The sequence below is a fragment of the Capricornis sumatraensis genome, chromosome 5 (assembly GCF_032405125.1).
Source record: "Capricornis sumatraensis isolate serow.1 chromosome 5, serow.2, whole genome shotgun sequence".
Taxonomy (NCBI): Eukaryota; Metazoa; Chordata; class Mammalia; order Artiodactyla; family Bovidae; genus Capricornis; species Capricornis sumatraensis.
In genome coordinates, this window is record NC_091073.1 from 54,469,186 (window position 1) to 54,492,943 (window position 23,758).

Genomic DNA, 23,758 nt, shown 5'->3' on the forward strand with positions numbered 1-23,758 from the left:
TTCATATCACTTATAAATCAATCTTTGTTCCTGTGCTCTTTGAAAGCATTATGACTTTAGTAACTGAAACTCTAACACAACAAACTAATTCTCACGGCTTTTTGATCATAGTTAATAACTGGCGGCTGGGTTTTTTTTTTAATTAAAAAAACTAATCTTTATTACCTAGGGTCTCAGATTTTATCAGTATCAGTTGAATTTATATAAAATGTGATGTATCTGTTAATGACCTGCTATATGAACTTTAAGCAGCTGAATGGTACTGGTGAGGCCTAAGTTATTAGGGCTCTATGCCAAGTCCTGCAAGAGGCCTGTGTGCTTTGCTATTTTATAAACCAAAAGTCACATTCCAAGTTCCTGTGAGTGACCCAAGTGTGTCTGTAGGCCACTACGGATAAGAGTTGGCCATTTACTAAAATCTAGAGTCTTTTCATTAACTGGTATTCAGGCAGGCTCAATTAAGAAATATGTGGGTGGTTGCCTCATTTATCAGGAGTGAATTACTTTTTGAGGTGGCTGCAGTTCCCTCACACCCACTCTTTTTTTTCTTTTATAAAGTCTGGCAAGGCTCACATTTTAAGAACAATTAAGAAGCCCTGAAGATACCAGAGAACAAACAAGAGGTGTAGCACTCATCCTTGGGTCCTTTCCAACAGCCTACTGCATCTCATCATCACGGCCTCAACGTGGTCTGATGGCGCTATCCCTCTAATCTCGTTGCACACGCTGCCCTTGGATCTCTAAGCTCCAGTCTCTAGGGCCTGCATTTCTCGAAGACTCCTCTTGTATAGACTGTTCCCTTTGCCAGGACTGCTCATCAGCCTTTACACTGAGACCTCAAAGTACATTTCCTTACAACAGCTTTCCCTCATGTCCTTGTAAATACATGATTTCAGAGAACTGTTTTTGTGTTCCAAAGCACTTATTTCAGGAAAACTGCATCTCATTTGTGTGATCATTTGACTAATGCTTACTTTGCCCTACTGGACTGTAAACTCCATGCCTGCATTTACTCACTAATGTATCCAAAGTCCCCAGCACAGTGCTGGCACATGGGGTATATAATTAATATCTAACGAATGAATGAAAATATGTGTAAGCAGGAGTGAAAGAGGAATAGAGAGAGTTGTATTTGATTTTTCATGGTTACAGCTTGTTATTCAAGACTAAATACAAGCTGCATGGGATTCCTAGGTACATAAACCCTTATTCCTTAATCAAATAACGAGTCTTAATACAGGACACAGAACTCAAGCAATACTCAGATCACAAAATAAATAAAAAGAGGAGCCATACCAAGACATATTCTAGTAACACTGACATTTTAAAAGCTGGGATTCCATTTGTATACTAATCTAATATATATTCACAAGGCACATGAAGTTTCTTTAAAAAAATCTATGGGGGGGAAATGCCACAGTTTCCCTTAAATCCCTAGATTAGATTAACCCTATAATAATTCTTTAGTCCCAGTCTTTCATATTCTTAAATTTTTCCTTTACTTGATATAGAAAAGCTCCATTGTTCACATTCTGTATCTTCATAAAATGACCCAATATATAAGGAATCAATATAATCTATTAACAGCAGTTCCTAAGAAAACTTTTCCCTTAATAAAGGGCCTTCATAATATTCCATTCACCTGACCTTCAATTTCATATAGGCGTTATATTTAAGAGACTCTAAGCTTACCTTAGGACATGTGGGGTTTCTTGCTGTTTCAATCATTAGTGAAGATCCCATCCTGTCCCTTTATTAAAGGAGAAGAATTAAATTATATCAAAATATTTTTATTTCCCAATATCAGGGAACATACACTATGCAGTTCCTGTTATGTGGGACAAAAAAGAAAATTCTCCTCTAGGAAGCTTACAATCCAACTAATGCACATAAAACAATATATAGCTACCTATTAACCTCCAATTCAGACTACAAGTATCTACAGTTCTGCAGGAGGTTGTCTGTGTGTGGGGAGGGGTCAATACAGGCTTTCTTATCTAGGAAAGATGGATGGAAGTGTAGCTTGACAAGGACACCACTGATGGCAAGAAAACACCATTAAAAGCCAGAACATATACAGAGTAAAGGCACAGAGGCAGAACAAATTAGTTGTTTTCAGGGTCCTCCTGATAGGATAAAGGAACTGTGATGAAATAAGAGTGCTGAACTATGGCAGGCTATATACAGAGCAGTCTAAAAACCAGATCAAGACATTCAGACTTCAAACCTGTTTTAGCAATACAGAGCATATGCCACCCCTCAAAAATGCTTTATAAACCATCTGAACTGGCATTTGAATTACTGCAACATTAAAGAAATTACCTTTGGGCAGCAATTTCCACAACTCCATTAAAAGGAAATTTTGTTCAGTGCTGATTTTTTTTTTCCAGACTTAAAAATCATGTATTTTCCCCCTGTACTAAATATAAAGAATGTTGGGTTTTTTTTTTTTTCCTCCAACTTGGCTCAATAAGGAAAAATGCCTTTCTAACAACATTTTTTTTCAAACAGTGCTTACATTTCTCAACTAGAATATTACTGAATTCCACATATTTACAAATTAGGTAGCAATATACTCTTTATTTGCAGAAGGCAATGGCACCCCACTCCAGTACTCTTGCCTGGAAAATCCCATGGATGGAGGAGCCTACCCCCTGCAGTCCATGGGGTCGCTAAGAGTTGGACACGACTGAGTGACTTCACTTTCACTTTTCACTTTCATGCATTGGAGAAGGAAATGGCAACCCACTCCAGTGTTCTTGCCTGGAGAATCCCAGGGACAGCGGAGTCTGGTGGGCTGCCGTCTATGGGGTCACACAGAGTCGGACACCACTGAAGTGACTTAGTAGCATACCCTTTATTATCTTTTATAAATACAATGTAAAATGCTTTCTATAAAGGACAAGATCTTTGTCTTCCCCAACCAGATTTGCACGTTTCTTCTGCATGCAGATCAAGGCAATTTTGTTCTCCTAAGGGTCTTTCACTTTATCTTTTCATAGAAATCTTCTGTAAAACTGGGACCGAGATCCTGGGAGTATGCTACTTTCACACTTTAAGCAAAGGTCACATTTATTTTTTTGTTTCAGCCTTAATTTTATAAAAAGCTAAAATGTTTTAGTGAATTGTTATGAATATAAATTTGAAGAGAAAATCGAAACATTAATTGCTTGTTTTAGAGAGATATTAAAATAAAACATTCTCAGATTCTACTGATGTTGTAATTAAAAATAGTGTTCGTTCAGTAACACAAAATCATTATCCCAAGGAAAAAAGAACATAAATATGTTCTCAATAAACAATGAGAGAAAAAAATGACTCAAAAGGACAGGGAATGGGCATGGTAGAGCACTAACAGCAAGGCCTTCTCTGAATTTTCCCTTTCTGATTTCCATACCCTTGTATACAGTCCCTTTCCACACAGATCCTGGGTTTGAGTGCTTTTGGTCAACAGGACATCAGCAAACATGTCATTAAACTAAGGTCTGGTGAGTCCTCATGCTCTGGGCTTGCCCTGATGGAATTCTGAGACTGCCACAGTGGGATAAAGCCCAGGATGAGAAAGACCAGTTGTCCCGGTCATCTCAGCTGAGCTGCCCACTGGCTGCCAGCAGCCATGAGTGAGTTCAAACCACAGAATCATGAGACTTAATCATGACCTAAAAAAACAAATTTAAACTTTAGGACTAGAAAATAATATAAAGATTTGCCTGATCTCGAGGTAGAAAACATTTTCTGATATCAAAGTTCAAAATTAAAGGAAAAGATCTGACTACATGAAGATTTTAAGCTCACATTAAAAAATATTGTTAATTAAAAAGCACATTTTAAACATATCAACAAATGATTAATATATTTATAATATAGTGCACAAAGCCCCAGTAGGAAAATGAGCAAGTACTATGCTCTTGAAATCTGTACACTAAAAAGAAATTTTAAAAAAATGTTCAAATTTATCAATAACCAACGTGATGCCAACTGGAAATACCAGTTTAAAAATCTCTAAAACTGACAAATTTTTAAAAATTAAAATGCTTGGTGTTAAGTATCTCATGAAATGGAAACACAAATTGATACTGGTGGCTAAGCTGGGACAACTGATTTAAAGAACAATTCAGGTATACAAATATATCTATCGTTACGAGATCCTTAAAACATGTAAACTTTCTGACCCAAAAAATTTCACTGAAAAAGTTTATCTTAAAAGCATACCCAAAGATTTAAGTAGAGATGCAGGGTATCCACCAAAACTTTATTTTAGGTGCAAAAATATCTGAAATATCCTTTTTTCACTAGGAAATTTGTTAAAAAATAGTACATCCATAAAATGGACTGTGAACAATCATTAAAACATGTCTCAAAAAATATCTAATGACATAGGAAACCAGTAAAAATAAAATGCTAAGTGAAAATGCCTATGCATTATCATCCAAATTTTATGAATGGTATGAATATAAATGCATGCTCACAACCTCACACACACATACACTTATTATCTCTAAGAAATTCTAGGAAAATGTACATCACCATGTTAATAGTGATTTTGGTCTCTGCAGACCAAACTATACATTTTCACTATTTTCTTTATATATTTTCTATTTCATATTTAATAATTACTTTAGAAAAACAACATTGACCCAATAATTATGCTTCTTGTAAACTGACCTACTGATATATTCTGAAGTGTGGGCAGAAATGTAAACCTTCCTACAACAGCACTGTTCATAATCACAAAAAAATCAGAAACATAAAACATAAAATCATAAATCTTAACATTAGGTTAAGAAAATATGGCATCACCCTGCAGAATGTACCAGAGTCTTTTTTAAAATATGTCAAGGGTTTTTAATAAAGTTGAAAAAAGGGAAAAAGATAGAAAATTATAAATACAATGTAACTTCCACTATATAAAATATAGTGAAAATATGTATCACCAAGGGAAAAATATTAGAAAATATAAGGCCTTTGGCTCTGAATAACACTGTGGGTGATTTTAAGTTTCTACTTTATGCTTATATTTTTAGAAAGTGAGTATAATGGCTTTACAGTATTTTGGGGAAAATGTTTAAAAATTATCAAATCTTTTAGAACAATATCTGTTAATGACTTGAGAAAGGCTAATACTACTATGCCTCTTTAAATAAGGCTGGTGAGCACCTGTGGATTCTGGTACCCTGATGGTTCCTGGAACTAGTAGCCTGCAGATGCCTAGGGAAAATCAACAGGAGGCAAACACAATGTGGCCGCAACTTTTAAAAAGGTGACTACAATTTTCACATACCAGTCTCACACATGTGAGCCCAACAAAGCAGTGAATAGAATACACTTCACCAAAATATTAGCAGTGGTTATTTCTAATGAGATCAAAAATTGAGTATTTAACATTTTTCTGCTTTGTTTAAATATAAGACATTTTTTAAAAGAATAAATACAACTTACTTCAGAATGTTCTCCCATGTTTGACTGTCATAAAATGCATGGCTCCAACTCATTTTGACTGTTCCAACAATGACATTTTGTGAAAACACATCTGATCCTAATTTTCGATAAAGTTCCTCACATTCATCCAGGGGCATATGAAACAATCCCAACATGAAGGCTAATATAGCACCTGAAAGAAAGAATCCTTAGTTTTTATCAGCATGACCATTATAGTACTTATAAGACCTTCTGAGTCACAGACCTGGTTAAAATTATAGCTTTCATACTTTCTGACTCTATCACTTGAGACAAACCTCTTAACCTCCCAGAGCTCTAATCTTGTTCATCTATAAAATAAGGATAATTACAATAACTAAAATTTATACATTATTGTAACACTGGGATAACACATGTAAAGGGCATTACCAGGCCTCAATGAAGAGTCAACAAATACTAACCACGGATGGTAATTTTAAAATATATAAAAAGGTGTTATTTTACATTAAATAACATATAATTAAGATACTGTGGTAGGTAATGTCCTTTCTAATCTTAATTTCTTAGTTTTAGTCACAGAATACAGTATATTTGACAACTTATCAACTCCTTAACCCACTCCAGTGTTCTTGCCTGGAGAATCCCAGGGACGGGGGAGCCTGGTGGGCTTCCGTTGATGGGGTCGCACAGAGTCGGACACGACTGAAGCAACTTAGCAGCAGCAGCAGCAGCAACTCCTTAAAATAATTACACCTTCATGTTGGTCCCAGGAAGTCACATAACAAAGAAATCAGGTCTCTGGGATGTCTTTTTAAACAGCTGATTTAATACCCTAGCTGCAACTGATATCACACACTGCCATCTAGTGTACCTAACTGGCATAACCCTGAACTAAGGAGGAAAAGGGGCGAAGAATGCTTTGGGGGATGCAGAGAGAGCGGGAGGGGCAAAGATCTGTATGGCATCACTGCTTACAAAAAGAAACAAAAATAGCAAATCATTATCATAATGCATTTTAGATATTTTATGTATTTTTAAAGTCTTATTCTAGTAAAAGAAGTCTGCAGCTTGTTTTAAAATTCACTGTATGGCATAACTACGTAACAAATTGTTATTTATCAAGTTTCAGAAAATGTTTACACTAAAAATAACTTGCCAAAAAAATTAAGTTGCTTCTAAGGGAAGATAAACAGATATTTTAAAAAACTGAATTTTACTGTACGGGGAGAAGAAAGAACAACAGGGATGTTAACCTTAAACTAAATATGTATTTTTAACTTTATAAAAACTATATGTGCAAACAAAAGTTTCACATTAGAATATGCAAAATGGAAAAGAAAGGAAAATTATGAGCACTGTAAGTTAGAGTGAAAGTGAAGTCACTCAGTCGTATCCAACTCTTTGCGACCCCATGGACGTAGTCTACCATGCTCCTACATTTATGGGATTTTCCAGGCAAGAATACTTGGAGTGGGTTGCCATTTCCTTCTCCAGAACTAAGTTAAGGTTAACATAATCAAGAAGACACAGTGGAAAAGATACACTGTAGTAAGTACAGAAATGCGCCTATCACACAAGATACTCTACTCCATGGATGGATCTCTGATTTAAATCCCCCTTATTGAGCATCCACCTACTAACCATGGTGCCTGTAGATACATTTAAAGGTATGAATCTAGGACCATTCCAAATATTAACAGAAACGGCCACGATAACAGCTTCAGGAAAAAAATTCCAAGAACATTTGCCCTGGGAAAGGTCTCTTTAAGGAAAGTTTCCATAGTTAAATCAATTGGGTGTATAAGTATTACTTTCCTATCCTGAGAGTGAGTCACGATGCATTTTTAACATACTAGAACATCTAAGAAGTGCGTCTGTAAAGAAATCTGTTTGACTTTCTTTGTATGTGTTAGCTGTTCAGTCATGTCTGACTCTTGAGACCCCATCGACTGCAGCCTGCTGTGGGATTTTCCAGGCAAGAATACTGGAGTGAGTTGTCACGCCCTCCCCCAGGGAACCTCCCCAACCCAGGCATCGAAGCTGGGTCTCCTGCATTACAGGCAGATTCTTTACCATTTGAGCCACCAGGGAAGCCCCTTAACTTTCTTTACCCCAGGCTTTTCAAAATTTGCTATCATCTGAGGAATCACCGTTCAGTGGAAAATCAAAGGAATCACCAACTCCTTATGCTTTTGAAATTATCCCCACAACCGTTACTGAGTTTTCAAAATGCAGCATAAATTAACATGCCCTTTGGGAATATGTCATATTTGATCCAGATAATGCAGAGAAATCATCTGGCTTTGATGCTGGTAGCCTTTAGGACTACTATCATAATTCTAAAGAATGAGAAGAAAACAGAAAAAAAATGATGATGATAAACTAATGTAAAGGAATTATCAGGTAAAGCAGTAAAATATACAGCAGGGATCTGTAATGCTAATGGTCCTTAAGCGTTACCTGGACAGTAAGCAATGGCCAGGGTACCCTGAGAAGCTTCCTGTACACACAGGAGAGTAGGGGGTGGGGACGGGTGGTGGTGATACACGGGTTAGAGAGCTGATATAGGGAACACGAAAACAAAACAAACGGAAAGCAAAACAAACATTCATCTGATAGTGAGTCAGTGAAAAACTAGAAAATTATTCAGAAACAATCATACTCTAACTTGCCAATTTCTTCTATATAAATACGAAACTAGAATTTTAAATGTACATCAGTTAGGAATATTAGAGTAGCAAAAGTATCCCTCTGTAAGGAAACTGCTTCTTACATCCTTTATTATCTAGTTGTCTCAAATCAAAACTTAAACAGATAAATGTGAGAATCTGTTTGAAAGATTTCCTCACAGAGGGACACTTTCCAAAAGAAAGCAAAATCTTATCCATCCTTGATGTTCTACTGGTTCAAGTACAATTTTGAATACACACCATCTTGTGGACTTCCCTGGTAACTCAGACATAAAGAATTCACCTACAATCCAGGAGACCCAGGTTTGATTCCTGGGTCGGGAAGATCCCCTGGAGAACGGAATGGCAACCCACTCTAGTATTCTTGCCTGGAGAATCCCATGGACAGAGGAGCCTGGCGGGCTACAGTCCATGGGGTTGCAAAGAATTGGACACAACTGAGCAACTAACACTCACTTTTTCACCATTTTGTTACTTTCCGTAAGGCAATTAATTAACAAATTGTTCTTGTCACTGTGGCTTATTTAAAACATATTAGAAAAGCACACTAAAATCTATTTCTGAATGTTAACTTATTTCCAATAAGCATTTTTAAAAGCTCATTAAGCAAATTAAAGGACTATTCAGTATCAAAATATGAAATTAACATCCATCATTTCAGGAAATGACCATGATCTTAATCATGAGAATTTAATGTTCTTTTTCTTAACGCACTGCTGGGATGCACCACTTCCATATAATAGCAACAATTACCTGTGCTTACACCACAAATGTAATCAAAGAGTTGATGAACTGGCTTCTGAGTAAGTTCAACTAATTTTCGTAGTGTCTGAAGAGCAACCACACCCCTGTAGGAAAAATAAAAGGCAAAAATGAGAATTCCTGTTTTAAGGAAAGCTAATCTATTTACTAAAACAATCCCTGGTTTTCTAGTTTATATGCTAATATGAAAACTAGTAATACAAATGAGCATCAGTTAAAATTGCCAAAGGTTTCTAGATTGCTTTTGAAAATACAGTATCTACATAATGGAATTAAAACCGGAGTTACGGCAGCACATTTTGAATTTACACTAGTATGTCTTTAAATAAGACAATGAAGATACGGCAATATAAGGTATTTTAGCAGACACTATAACTCTGGAAATTGCTTAAACTCTGTATTCACTGGTTTTGGGATATCATGCATTGGTTTCTCCACTTACCAACATGGTTGGTAAACCTATGCTTCTACACATTTCATTTTCTGTAATTTATCAGCCATATATTTTTTTTCATCAGTCATATTTTCAAGCTTTCTTTTTTCATTTTTTTTTTAAACTCTCAACTATCTCAAGACAAGGTTCTTCACTAAGGAGGTATTAATTTACGCTGCTGACTTTGTTCATTTCTGAATCCTCACCAAAGGTAGTAAGTAGCTTCAAATGTGAAAGATTAAAGAGCCTAGGAGATGCAGGCCAATTCAGGATGTGTGTAACAGGTGGACAGTCCTTAATATTGGAGGATATACATACACAATGAAAAGTTTTAATCTCAATACAAGGTGTGAAGCAGAGAGCACTGTATTAATCAGGTACCATAAAATAAAATTTCACAAAGTCACTAGAAAATATTGTATTATTAAAGTAGAAAGTGAAGATTGTTTATTATTAATTGTAGAAATAATGTAAATTTGAAGACAGCTGATAAGATGGTTTATGAGAGAGACACTGCAGATGTAATGTGCCTTTAATGTGAGACATGAAAAATTAAAGATCATGCCGGATAAAATATATTTAACAGTGTGCCCTCCATTATCTTATGAAAAGGAAAATAAAACATGCACACACATACACGTGCATATATATTCATACAGAAAAAATATTTGAAGAAATAAATCAAAATAGTAAAAATAATCTTGGATACTTGAGATATGACTGTTATCTCTGGCTTGTTTCTCTTTATATTTTTTTTCCTCCCAAGTTTTACTTGTATAAGCCAGAAGAAAACTGTTTTTAAAATGCAGTATTAATCCTGGACTAATTTTAAAATCAGTATTATTTCTAGGTCGATTCTATATTTAATGCTGTACCAGGCTCTCTTTTATAAAAGAAATACAGGGCACAGGTTCCTTTTCTCATGAGCCTTCTTATCTTACTCGTTCTATACAAATTTCCCATCCTAGGTGCTTTCTCATAGTCCCCTAAATCAGGGTTTCCCAACAGCAACATCACTGACATTTTGGGCACAATATTCCTTTGCGGTAGGAACTATTCCAGGCACTGCAGGATATTTAGCACCAACTGTTCTCTTCTCACTAAATTAAAGCACGGATTCCCCAGTCGTAACAAGGAAAAAATGTCTCCAGGCACTGACAAATATTCTCCAGGGGGCAAAATCATCTCCAGTGGAGATAATTACTGGTCTCAATCCACCTTCATCCTAACCAATCTCTGGATTTTCCCAAAAATGTCTTCACTTCGATTTTCTCCCTGTATTGACTAATAAAACGAATACTCTTCGTTCACAAACCTCTTTTCACTCTATAGGTTCCTCACTCTAAACAGACATTTGAATGCTCTTTAAGGTTCTTATTTCAGATCTCAACTCACATGTTATTTCTTTAAAAACTCACAGTCATGATCACTCTTTAAAACAGCACTTTTAAGCTCTATCCCTCCCCTGTGCCTTATTTTTCTTCATAGCACACATTATACATGTCTGTTTTTCTAGTTGCTATCTCTTAAGGGAAGAGTAGAGATGGCAGGGAAGTAGAACACAAGCTAGAAATTTGAGGGGGAAAAGATTTATAAAACCAAGCCAAAGTGTCTAGCCAGCAAATAGTGAGGAACTACACAATCAGCAAGCATGGATGGGCTGCCTATAGTAAGAAAGGAGTCTGCTGGTGGAACTGGTGAATTCCACCGATTGGTGAAAGGGGATGGTGAAATCTCCTTCTGAGCCAAGAATGTATTAAATATTTCTTGTGTACACCAGAACTGGCATCTACAAGATGTAGGGAGTCAGGAAGTTACTGATATAGGCTCCTTTTCTAACAATCACATTATTACTAGTTGACATATATAGGTAAGATACATACAATAAAAGAAAGGTAACATTACATAACACTGCCAAAATTTTATGAGAATCATGGTTGATAAACTGTCCTAAACTACCAAAAATGTCTGAGAAGATCAAACTAAAACATAAAGACTTGGTCATATTAAAATAAAAGGAAATTCAGGTATATGTTAAAGGAAGTTCTTAGAATTAAAAGTTCTTAGATTGATAAATCAGTAAATCAAGAAAAACAATTTCATGTTTTACTTTAGACTTTGATTTTATAATGACATAATTATCCTGAATCAGTTTAAATTCTTACAATTGAACTGATCTATAGGTATATTTTTTTTTCAACTGATGTATAATTGCATATGACATTGTACTAGTTTCACATGTACAATGCAATGATTCAACATTTGTATGCACTGCAAAATGACCGCCCCATCTGTCACCAATAAAGTATAAAATTTTTTCCCAGTGATGAGAACATTGAAGATTTACTTTTTAAAGCAACTTTCAAATTTGCAAATACAATATTATTAACTACAGTTCCTATGCTGTACACTACATCCCTATGACTTATGTATTTCATAATTGGAAATTTGCACCTTTCACTTCTCTTCACTCATTTCACCCACCCTCCAACCTGCCTTCCATATGGCAACCACCAAGCTCTTCTCTGAGTCTTTGAGTTTTCTCTTGCTTTGTTTTTGTTTCTTATATTTCATTTATAAGTAAGATCATACAGTATCTGTCTTTCCCTGACTTATTTCACTTAGCAAAATAACCTCAAGTTCTGCCTATGCTGTCACAAATGGCATTTCATTCATTTTTATGGCTAAGCAGTATTCCTGCGGGTGTGTATACACATATCCCTCACATATTCTTTACCCACTCACCATCAGTGGACACAGAGTGTTTCTACATCTTGGCCATTGTAAATAATGTTGTAACAAACAAAGGTACATATATCTTTTCAAATTAGTGTTTTCATTTTTTTCTGATAAATACTCAGAAAGTGAAATTGTTGGATAATATGGTAGTTCTATTTGTATTATTTAGGATCTATAATTCTAAAAAGATCATTTTGCTAATACACTAATGGACAGAGAGAACAGTCTTATAGTCACCAAGGGGGTGAGGGTTGGGGAGGGATGGAGTGGGAGTTTGGGGTTAGCAGATATAAGCTATTATATACAGAATGGAAACACAACAAAGTCCTACTGAACAGCACAGAAAACCCTTTTCAGTATTCTACAATAAACCATAATGGAAAAGAATATATTAAAAAAAGAATGTATGTACATATAACTGCATCACTTTTGTTATACAGCAAAAATTAAAACAACACTGCAAATCAACTAATTTCATTAGAAAAAATTTTAAAAAAATCACTTTTCTAGCTTTACCTGGTTCCTCCACCATCAATTGCGAGAATCCGGATTCCTCGTCCTTTCACTGGATCCACATAGCCAATTAAGGCCAAAATTTCTCTAACTGCAGCCTGTAGAGTTTCATCCTTAATTTGTCGCAGTCGTAGTAAATAAGGAATAATTTTTTCCTATATTGAAAGTAAAGACATTTTGCTGCTTTTGTCACAAGAGTGAAAATACATGATTGTTTTTAATCAACACAGGTAGATCATCTCATGTAATCAGAATGCCAGTGTTTATGACTTTCTCAGTAATCTTAAATGATAGACTAGCTTTTCACATATTACTGTCAACTAATATCTAGAATGTATCTGTCCTAATATCCAGGCCAAAGATTAACTTCAATCCAAATATCTTTTAAAAGGTTCAGTGCTTAAAAATTAGAGAAAATGCCATTTGCTTAACACAAATTTACAAAGTACCGTCACAACAAAAGGTTAATGTAATATAGTTCGTACAATATTTTGTCCGAATCCTAAAGAAGATGAAATTGCTTCATAGTAATTATTGGAAATTAAACTTGTTAGTAACAGAAAAAAATAAACCAACTCATGTATACTGCATATGGAATACAAGGGTAGCTCACTGTGAAATATGAACAAATGTTAATAAATAAAACTAAGGTAGAAGGCAAAGGGTGACCATTACTAACAAGTAATCAGTTTAAACAGAACTGGGACCTCAAGATTCTAAGCATTCAACTTCATTTTGTTGATCAAAGGCAGGAGATTAAATAAATCCTAGGGGTTCTATGTTGAGTTTACCTGAGCTACTAGCTACTATATAGAAGCATCTCATCTTGTCAGCACCCCAAGTTTAAGAGAACGATTGAGTCACAGCTATACCTGTGCTTGGCCGTTGTTCAGTCGCTCAGCCGTGTCCAGTTCTTTACGACCCCCTGGACTGCGGCATACCAGACTTCCCTGTCATTCAGTAAATGAAGTGACTTCACAATGCTGCAGTCATTTGTCTACTATGATAAATCAGATTTGGAAGGGGGATGACTGCTGGGAAGTGTAACTTTTCTTCCCTTGAGGCACTTGCTGACTTGGGGGAGAAAAAAAGGATTGAAAAGTTGGGCTTGGTTCAGACAGCGGGCCATGAAGAGAGGCCAGAGAAATCAGCTGAGCATTTAGAATCTCAAGGGTTTGGAGCCACACAATACTGAAGCCTTGAGGGGCCTCAATCACATGACTGGTTTCACCTCAAGACATTCGCTAGAGTCTTTATGTGGAATGACAAGTTCAAAAGCTAACATGAAAAACTCTGAATACGAGAATGGAATTTTCCGTAGTTTCGAGATTTAGTGGTCAAGAGGGTGGTGGTGGTAGAGAACACGTCAAGTTCTCAACTAAAAGTCCTAGAAAGATATACCCTACGAAGAGGGCAAACTAGAGGTGTCAGCCAATTGTAAGCCAGCCATGACCCAGCTCTGACCCTAACTTAACTGAAGCTATCAGTGCCTCACTCTGTACATCAAGTTAAGGAACAAACAGCCTATCTCTGGAAAAAGAAATCATCTGATACAGTCTAGATCCTATGCAATTTTTTAAAATTTACAACATCCAGCATCCAGGAAAATTATAAGGTATGTGAATCTGGTACCAAACGTGATCTTGATATTATTTAAATATAATAAAAATAACAAAAATAAAATGACTATCCTCAAACATATGTGTATGTGTGTGTGCGCTCAGTCCCGTCTGACTTTTTGCAACCCTATGGACTGTAGTCCACCAGGCTCCTCTGTCCGTGGAATTCTCCAGACAAGAATACTGGAGTGGGTTGCCATTTCCTACTCCAGGGCATCTTCCCTATCTCTCACATACCTAGGAATTAATTTTCAAAAAAATCTAACAAAAGATATACAAGACACCTACACTGAAAAGTTTTTAAATATTGAGTGCCCTGGTCTGAATATTTGTGTCTTCTCAAAATTTCATATGCTGAAATTTTAACTCTCCCAAAATGACAGGAAGTGAAGCCTCTGGGATGTGCTTGGTCATGAGGGTGGAGCCTTTATGAACGGGATTAGTGCCCTTATGACAGAGGCTCCAGAGAGATCCCTTGGAGACTCCACCAGGTGAAGACACAGTGAGAAAAGCACCTGCGGTGAACCAGGAAGAGGGCCATCATCAGAGACCAATCATGCTGGAACCCTGATTTTGAACTTGCAGCTTTCAGAACTCTGAGAAATAATTGTCTGCTGTTTCTAAGCTACCAAGTTGGTAGCATTTTGTTACAATACAGCATCCCTAATAGACTAAGACGTTGAGGGAAAATAAAAACAGCCCAAATAAATGGAAAAAGACAAGATTTTCAAGGCTTGGAAGACAATACCGTAAAGACTTAATTCACCACAATTACTCCATAAATTTAATGTAATCTCAGGATGATTTTTTAAAAATTTTTTTGATAAAACCAAATTCCCCAAGAAAAAGAAATGCAAAAAAAAAAAAAAAAAAAAAGATTGTCTGAGGAGGACTTACATATACCTGAGGAAAGAAGGGAGGTGAAAGACAAAAGAGAAAAGGAAAGATATACCCATCTGAATGCAGAATTCCAAAGAATAGCAAGGAGAGATAAGAAAGTCTTCCTAAATGAACAATGCAAAGAAATAGAGGAAAACAATAAAACAGGAAAGACTACAAACCTCTTCAAGAAAATTAGAGATATCAAGGGAACATTCCATGCAAAGATGGTCACAAAAAAGGACAGAAATGGTACGGACCAAACAGAAGCAGAAGATATTAAGAAGAGGTGGCAAGAATACACAGAAGTACTACACAAAAGAGATCTTAATGACCTGGATAACAATGATGGCGTAATCACTCACTTAGAGTCAGACATCCTGGACTGTGAAGTCAAATGCGCCTTAGGAAACATTACTACAAACAAAGCTAGTGGAGGTGATGCAATTCCAGCTGAGCTATTTCAAATCCTAACAGATGATGCTGTGAAAGTGCTGCACTCAATATGCCAGCGAATTTGGAAAACTCAGCAGTGGCCACAGACCTGGAAAAGGTCAGTTTTCATTCCAATCCCAAAGGACAATGCCAACAAATGTTCACACTACTGCATAATTGCACTTATTTCACATGCTAGTAAGGTTATGCTCAAAATCCTCCAAGCCAGGCTTCAACAGTATGTGAACCAAGAACTTCCAGATGTTCAAGCTGGATTTAGAAAAGGCAGAAGAACCAGAGATGAAATTGCCAACATACGCTGGATCACAGAAAAAGCAAGAGAATTCCAGAATAACATCTACTTCTACTTTATTGACAACACTAAAGCCTTTGACTGGGTGAATCACAATGAAGTGTGGAAAATTCTTCGAGAGATGGGAATACCAGACCACCTTACCTGCCTCCTGAGAAACCTGTATGCAGGTCAGGAAGCAACAATGAGAACCAAACATGGGACAATTCACTGGTTCCAAATTGGGAAAGGAGTATGTCAAGGCTGTATACTGTCATCCTGTTTATTTAACTTATATGCAGAGTATATCATGTGAAATGCTGGGTTGAATGAGGCACAAGCTGCAATCAAGATTTGGGGGAGGAATATCAATAACCTCAGATACATAGACGACAACACCCTTACAGCAGAAAGCAAAGAGGAACTAAAGAGCCTCTTGATAAAGGTTAAAGAGGAGAGTAAAAAAGCTGACTTAAAACTCAACATTCAAAAAACAAAGTTCATGCATCCAGCTCCATCACTTCATGGCAAATAGACAGGCAAACAATGGAAACAATGAAAGACTTTATTTACCTGGGTGTGGACAGTGACTGCAGGCATGAAATTAAAAGATGCTTGCTCCTTGAAAGAACAGCTGTGACAAATCTAGACAGTGTATTAAAAAGCAAAGACATTACGTTGCCAACAAAGGTCCATACAGTCAAAGCTATGATTTTTCCAACAGTCATGTATGGATGTGAGAGTTGGACCATAAAGAAGGCTGAGTACTGAAGAATTGATGCTTTTGAACTATGGTGTTGGAGAAGATTCTTTAGAGTCCCTTGGACTGCAAAAAGATCAAACCAGTCAATCCTAAAGGAAATCAATCCTCAATACTCATTGGAAAGGCTGATGCTGAAGCTGAAGCTCTGATACTTTGGCCACCTGATGAGAATAGCCAACTCATTGGAAAAGACCCTGATGCTGGTAAACATAGAAGGCAGGAGGAGAAAGGGACAGCAGAGGACGAGATGACTGGATGGCATCACCAACTCAATGGACATAAGTCTGAGCAAGCTCCATGAGATGGTGAGGGACAAGGAATTCTGGTGTGCTGCAACCCATGGGGTCACAAAGCATTGGACACAACTGAGCAACTGAACAACAACAAAGCTGATTCTAAAATTTATACAGAAGCACAAGTGCCAAGAATAACTAAGCCAATTATTAAAAGGAAGAACAATGTTGGAAGATTTACACTACAGACATCAAATTTATTACAAAGCTATAATAAACTGGGCTTCCTTTGTAGTTCAGACGGTAAAGCATCCATCTGCAATGCAGGAGAGCCAGGTTTGATCCCTGGGTTGGGACGGTCCCCTGGAGAAGGAAATGGAAACCCACCCCAATAATCTTGCCTGGATAATCTCATGGACAGAGGAGCCTGGTGGGCTACAATCCATGGGGTTGCAAAGAGTTGGACACGACTGAGTGACTAACACACATGATAAATTAGACAGTACAATACTGAAACAAGGATAAACAATGTATTAACAGAAAAGAATACAGTGTTCAAAAATATATCCATAAATAATCACCTGATTTACAATGAAACTCTTCAATAAATGGTGCCAGGTCAACTCAATATAGGCATTTCACAAAATCAAGGCTCCTACCTCACACTATACAATCAAACCTATTCTGGGTGAAGAGTATATATGTATAAGTGAAAGCAATAAAGTTTCAGAAGCAAACACAGGATAAATCTTTGCCTGATTTTAAAACAGCACACAAAGTGCTAATCATAAGGAAAATATTTATAAACTGTAATATATTAAAATTAAGAACATCTATTCATCAAAAACCATTAGAAAGAATGAAAGGTAACCCACAGAGTAGGCGAATATATTTATAAGGCACATACATGTATAACATATACATATGTTATAATATATAAAGATATATCCATAATTGATAAAGAAAATTTCCAGATCAAACAGAAAAAGCTGATCAACCCAATGGGAAAACGAGCAAGACCTGGACGAGGCACTTCATGAGGGCAGTAAACAGTTCAGCTCAGTCACTCAGTCATGTCCAGCTCTTTTCAACCCAATGGACTGAAGCACGCCAGGCTTCCCTGTCCATCACCAACTCCCGGAGCTTGCTCAAACTCATGTCCAATGAAGTCGGCGATGCCATCCAACCATCTCATCCTCTCGTCCCCTTCTCTTCCTGCCTTCCATCTTTCCCAGCATCAGGGTCTTTTCTAGTGAGTCAGCTCTTTGCATCAGGTGGCCAAAGTGTTGGAGCTTCAGCCTCAGCAGTAAACAAATGGCCAGTAAACACTGGGAAGCTGCTGAACTTCACAGGTACCAGAGAAGGACAAATTAAAGCCCCAATTTAAATCACTAAACATAGAACAAAGTGGCTAAAATAAGAAGATAATATAAGGCATTGGAGAGGAAGAAGCATAACCAGAAGGCTCACACAATCCTGGTGAAAGTATCAACTGATGAAAGCACTCTGCAAAACCATCTGGCAGTCTCCACTAATATGAGAACAGGCATACTCTATAAGCAGGACTACTGCTGCTGCTGTTGCTTAGTTGCTTCAGTCGTGTCCAACTGTGCGACCCTATCGACTGCAGCCTGCCAGGTACATGGGATTCTCTATGCAAGAAAACTGGAGTGGGTTGCCATGTTCCCCTCCAGGGTATCTTCACAACCTAGGGATGAAACCTTGGTGTGCTGCATTGCAGGCAGATTCTCTACTGCTGAGCCACCAGAGAAGCCCAAGCAGGACTACTACTCTTATGTTTTCCAAAAGATGCATCCCAGAAGTACTATTCCTAAATATTTCCAAACAGGAAGCTATCCAAATGTCCACTACATTGCACTATATTCATACAAGAGAATACGTAACAATGAGAATAAATGTTCCTTAGCTACACTCATCAGTATGGAAGCTTCTCACAAACATAATGCTGATGGGGGTAGGGGGACTTAAAAGAGCACATTCTGTATCATTCCATTTATATAACAAGCAGAAAGAGGTACTACTAATCTATACTGCTAGAAAACTGGTCGATCTTTCTAAAGAATAATTGGAAGGGAGCATAAAGAGGCCTTCAGAAACATTCTGTTTCTTTACTGGGTGGCCGTTATATAGATGTGTTCAATTTTTGAAAATTTATGGAGCTGTATACTTACAGTATGTATATTTTCTCTGTATAATAGTTTTACAAAAATTTCAAAAAAGACACAAGGAACAGCTTGAAGGGCACCCTACTAGTCAAAGTTAAAATAAATTACACATTTAAAAAAAAGGATTGGGGAAAGATTATGGAAACACAACTTATGAAAAATTATGAGTTCATAATGATAATAAAAAGAAAAAAGCACCAAGAATTCATCTCACCACTGAAGCAGCTTTTAGAGCAAACTCCTTCCTTTGAAAACTGGTGACTAAGTAGAAAGAAATTACACATTCTTTCACTTTTCCCACAACACTGATTTCTGGGAGTAACCAAATAGCTTTAGTTGGGTGAAGAAATCTCCACTTTTACAGGAAAATGTCAATTATAAGGCAGAAGGAATGACAGAATTAGAAATTTATCATTCTGCAACCCTAATAAAATGACAAGTTTTGGAAACAATTAGGTTAACAGTTGGTGGACTAATACTTCTAGCCTAACTGTACAGTGAAAAGATAAGACTGTAATCTTCCAAACTCAGTGATCAACCTTAGCATTACTAATTGTTGTTCAGCCAATTATGTTTTGACATGATGCAGTATGAGGTGCATAATATCATCTACAGTGTACTCCAACAAGAAAACGCTCAACGCAATCAAGTCTTTATATTTAAATTCCAATGTGCAAGAAACAAAAAGGAAGAAGGAATACATCAACAATACCAACAAAAAGGAAGCCAGGTAAATTCGGAAGGTTAGCCACTCTACAAGAAAATATATATCACATTTCTCCAAGGTATTGAAGAGTTCCTATATTTAAGGTCAGTTATGAGTTCTCAAAGTTTCTATTAACAAAAACAGGTCACAGACTAAAACTGAAAACTATCCAGAAATCTATCAACACTACCATGAGTAAATAAGCTGCAATACATTCACACAATGGATTAAGAAAGAAACAAGAATGAATGACCTACAACTACCCACAACAATGTAAAAGATTCCTACCAGTGTGCTGAGTGACAGAAACAACAGTTTACATAATGTACAGAAACAGACAGGACTAATTTGTGATCCTTGTTTTGGGAGACTGTGAGTGAAACGGGGTCCAGGGGAGGCTTCTGCAGTGCTGACAAATTCTGCTCTTCATCTGGGTGCTGGCTACACGAAGGTGTATGGAAACTCACTGAGCTTTATACTTACAACTACATGTGTATCATACTTCAATAAAATGTTTTTCTTAAGTTCATTAAAGTGTGCATCTTTATCTTAGAGGTTTGTTTTCAGTGTATCACCCAAATGTTAAAATGACTTAAAAGCATTTCCATATTTGGAAAATTTTATCTTTTAGGTAAGAGATTACATATATATGAAAGATAATTCCAAATTCTATGAACATGATATTCTAAAGTTTAGCTATTACAATATATGTATTGTATCAAATTTCAGAGGGAAAATTAATGTAAAATGTCTTTTTAGCAAGATTGTTATCAAACTGTTGAATAAATATGAACTAAGTTAACTGACAATCTTCTGGATGGCAAGTAAAAAATAAGCACTGATGGATCTCTAACGAAATATTAACACGGTCTATTCTTTATATGACATGTCCAAATTGTTAATTATATAGATAAGGTCACAAACAGTCTTAGTACAGACGCAGAGAGACATCATTCACATTTTATGGTGTTTCAGGCCTTCCCAGGTGGCATTAGTGGTAAAGAACCTGCCTGCCAAGGCAGGAGACATGAGACAGGTTCAGTCCCTGGGTCAAGAAGATCCCCTGGAGAAGGGAATGACAACCCACTCCAGTACTCTTGTCTGGAGAATTCCGTAGACAGAGGAGCCTGGCAGGCTACAGTCCATGAGGTCGCGAAGAGTCAGACACAGCTGAAGCGACGTAGCACGCGTGCTAGCACGAAAACGGTCTACTTAAATAGATCTAAATTATTTTCACTGTTTTATATTTGAAAAAACTGAGCAAAGAAAATCTATTTGTTTTATTAATAGAATCACAAGTTCAACTGCCAATAAGATCATAAAATTTATTTTAGACTTTCAAATACAAAAAGATCATGAAATAAAAACAAGCAATGGTTTTACTTGCTGCATAGCATAAACACTTAACGTTGCATTTAAGAAAACCTTGGTAGCTATTGGGCAATTCAACTAATACACTGAGATATATCTTCTATTTTAAAACGGTGGAAGTATTTTAAAAGTACAGATATGAGTACCAAGAGGATAACATATTACAGAAGAAAAATGAGCATTTAGTGCAATGTATATCACAGAATAAATGGGTAATTACTGAGTATGTAAAACACACGTATGATAAAACCACAAAAATATTTAAACAGAAAAATGAAAGGTGTCATCTTCCCCATTTCAGAAGGTTTACTAGTACTTTTATTCCAAGAAGAAAACAGATTAAAGGTAATCAAAATTACCTTGACAGCCACTCCTTTTCCCTCAGGAAATTCTAGAAGATGGAAAGTCAGTTCTTCAACCCTATTAATGCAGAGTCTTGGGTCAGTTGTTCTTCTTAATGCTTGAACTAACGCCCGCGTTCTATTATCAATACTCACTCTGGCAATGATCTGCAAAGACATATTAAAAAATGTATGATTCGAGTATGAAAACTGCTCCAGTGATACCAACAGATGATCAAAGTTCTTAAATCACATTAGGAAATGAAACTTAGAAATCTGACAAAATTAAAACTTAAAATCACAATGAATAACGACTTGCCTTTTCTCGCTGAAGAGATAACCGCCTTTTCTCCTCTGCGTTTTTGTCTTTGCTGACAGCCTGCTCAGCTTTGGTCGTCTCTTCCTGCTCTTCTAACTGACTCTTTGTATCATACTTTAGTTTGGGGACAAGTCCACCAATATAACCACCTACTAAGGCTTGTACACCTTCCGTGGGACGAGAAAGAAAGTTAGCAATACTCTGTTTAGTAGAAATGGGAAGAACTTCAGGTGTCCTACTGGGACTTCCAGGCTTGTCCTCAGAATATAAAGAAGCTTCTGAATCTAACTTCTTATCAGACAGGATGCCAGGATCTGGAGAACTGGATTTCTCATCTTCAACCTTTTTAAGTTCAAGTTCTGATTTCTCCTGGAAATGTTGATCTTCCTTCTGTTGAGACATTTTTTCCTCACGCTTGAAGTATGAATTAATATGACTTGACAAAAAGTAGAATGACTCTCCAAATTTTGTGGTTATAATATTTGTGTAATGAAAAAGGCTTGGTTTACCTATATTGTCTTTCTCTATAACTTGACTTTCCTTTGCTGGAACAGAACTCTTTTCTGCTGACTTGTCACTATACTTTTTCAGAAACTTGACGGTTTGTTTAACACTTTTCTGTTTTAACCAACCGCTATCTGTCACTTTTCTTAATATTCGAGAACTTGGCTTAAGATGAGCTAAACGAGAGATCATTTCATTTTGTTTGCCAAAAACAGCCTTTGAAATAGAGTTCAAAGTATTTTTAATACGGGACATACGAGGGCTCACTTTTGTAAGTCCCTTGGGAGCAGAAGTGCTAAGTCTCAAGATTCCAAGATGTAAACCATGGTGGCTTAGGGGGGAACAGTGCTTACTGCAAGAACGAGCTTTACTTTTGGTCCATTTACATCTTATTCTGCTCGTATGAACACCTCTCTGTAGACTGATGTGGCTTATCCTCCAGTAATGTTCAGGTGAGCACAAGAAAGGCAGCTGCTTGCTCCTCTGCTTCCCACAAAGACTTCTCGCATTACTAAGGAGGTAAATATAATATAGATCTATAGTCAAATTAATAGACATAACTTAAAAATCACTTATTTTCTATACGTTATGACTTTCACTTCATTCCTGAATGCTTCATTTAAGAAATGCCATAATTCATGGTCTTACCTAAAATGGCAAGAAAAAAAAAAAAAAAGATTAGGATTCAAGGTAAAACTGAAGTTGGGGAAGAGATAAAATACATTACATTACTTGAACTAAACTCAGGAACTTGTCTCAAAAGAAGATAGGGCAATATATTTTCAGGATGGCAATAGAGATTTCATTTTTAAGCAAATAGAAGGTAATTAATCTTTTAGTATAGAAATAAATGAGAAAAGAAAGTGAGTAGTAGGATGTTTCATGGAAACTAATTTAGAGAAGCTACCAGATAGAGAAGGCTTCCCTGGTGGCTCAGATGGTAAAGCTTCTTCTACAATGCGGGAGACCTGGGTTCAAGCCCTGGGTTGGGAAGATCCCCTGGAGAAGGAAATGGCAACCCACTCCAGGACTATTGCCTGGAAAATCCCATGGACAGAGGAGCCTGGCAGACTACAATCTAAGGGGTCGCAAAGAGTCGGACACGACTGAGCAACTTCACTACTACTACTACCGGGTAGGTAAGGTCTCCTACAACACAAAACCGAACATGCAACTGTGAAACACAATCTATATTCATGGTAAGACAAGGAAAACTTAAACATAAAGGTTCTTCTCTGCGCCTTGGCCTCCTTTCTACCTGCATTCTCTACCTACCACACCTCTGCCACCAGCAGGAATACCTGTTCCACATTCTCCCAAAATCAGTAAGATAGAACTTCTTTTCTTGACCTTGTAAAGGGCCACGTGACTCACTGTGCTGGTACTTAAGTCTGGATTATTATTTTATGTACAGGCCTCTGTTTCAAAACATCTTATATAAACTGTGTCTTGACTTCTAATAGGTGGAACGTATCTCAGAGTTTTCTGAGAGACTCTTCCTGGGTTATAATCCTCAAATTTGGCTCAAATAAAATCTCCCAATTCTTTCTTAGAC

At 36.7% G+C, this 23,758-nt stretch overlaps 1 protein-coding gene across 2 annotated transcripts in view; it reads right to left on the bottom strand.

Annotated features, from left to right (window-relative positions):
• Positions 1 to 22,761, bottom strand: part of PNPLA8 (patatin like phospholipase domain containing 8) — a 35,023-nt gene extending 12,262 nt beyond the window's left edge. For both annotated transcript variants that reach the window (XM_068972672.1, XM_068972670.1), the window contains exons 1-6: positions 21,700 to 22,761; positions 21,399 to 21,548; positions 12,559 to 12,710; positions 8,862 to 8,956; positions 5,440 to 5,611; positions 1,693 to 1,750 (exon numbers count right to left, since the gene is read on the bottom strand). In XM_068972672.1, coding sequence (XP_068828773.1) covers positions 1,693 to 1,750; positions 5,440 to 5,611; positions 8,862 to 8,956; positions 12,559 to 12,710; positions 21,399 to 21,548; positions 21,700 to 22,761 — 1,689 coding nt within the window. The remainder of the gene's footprint in view (positions 1 to 1,692; positions 1,751 to 5,439; positions 5,612 to 8,861; positions 8,957 to 12,558; positions 12,711 to 21,398; positions 21,549 to 21,699) is intronic.
• Between the last annotated feature and the right edge of the window lie 997 nt (positions 22,762 to 23,758).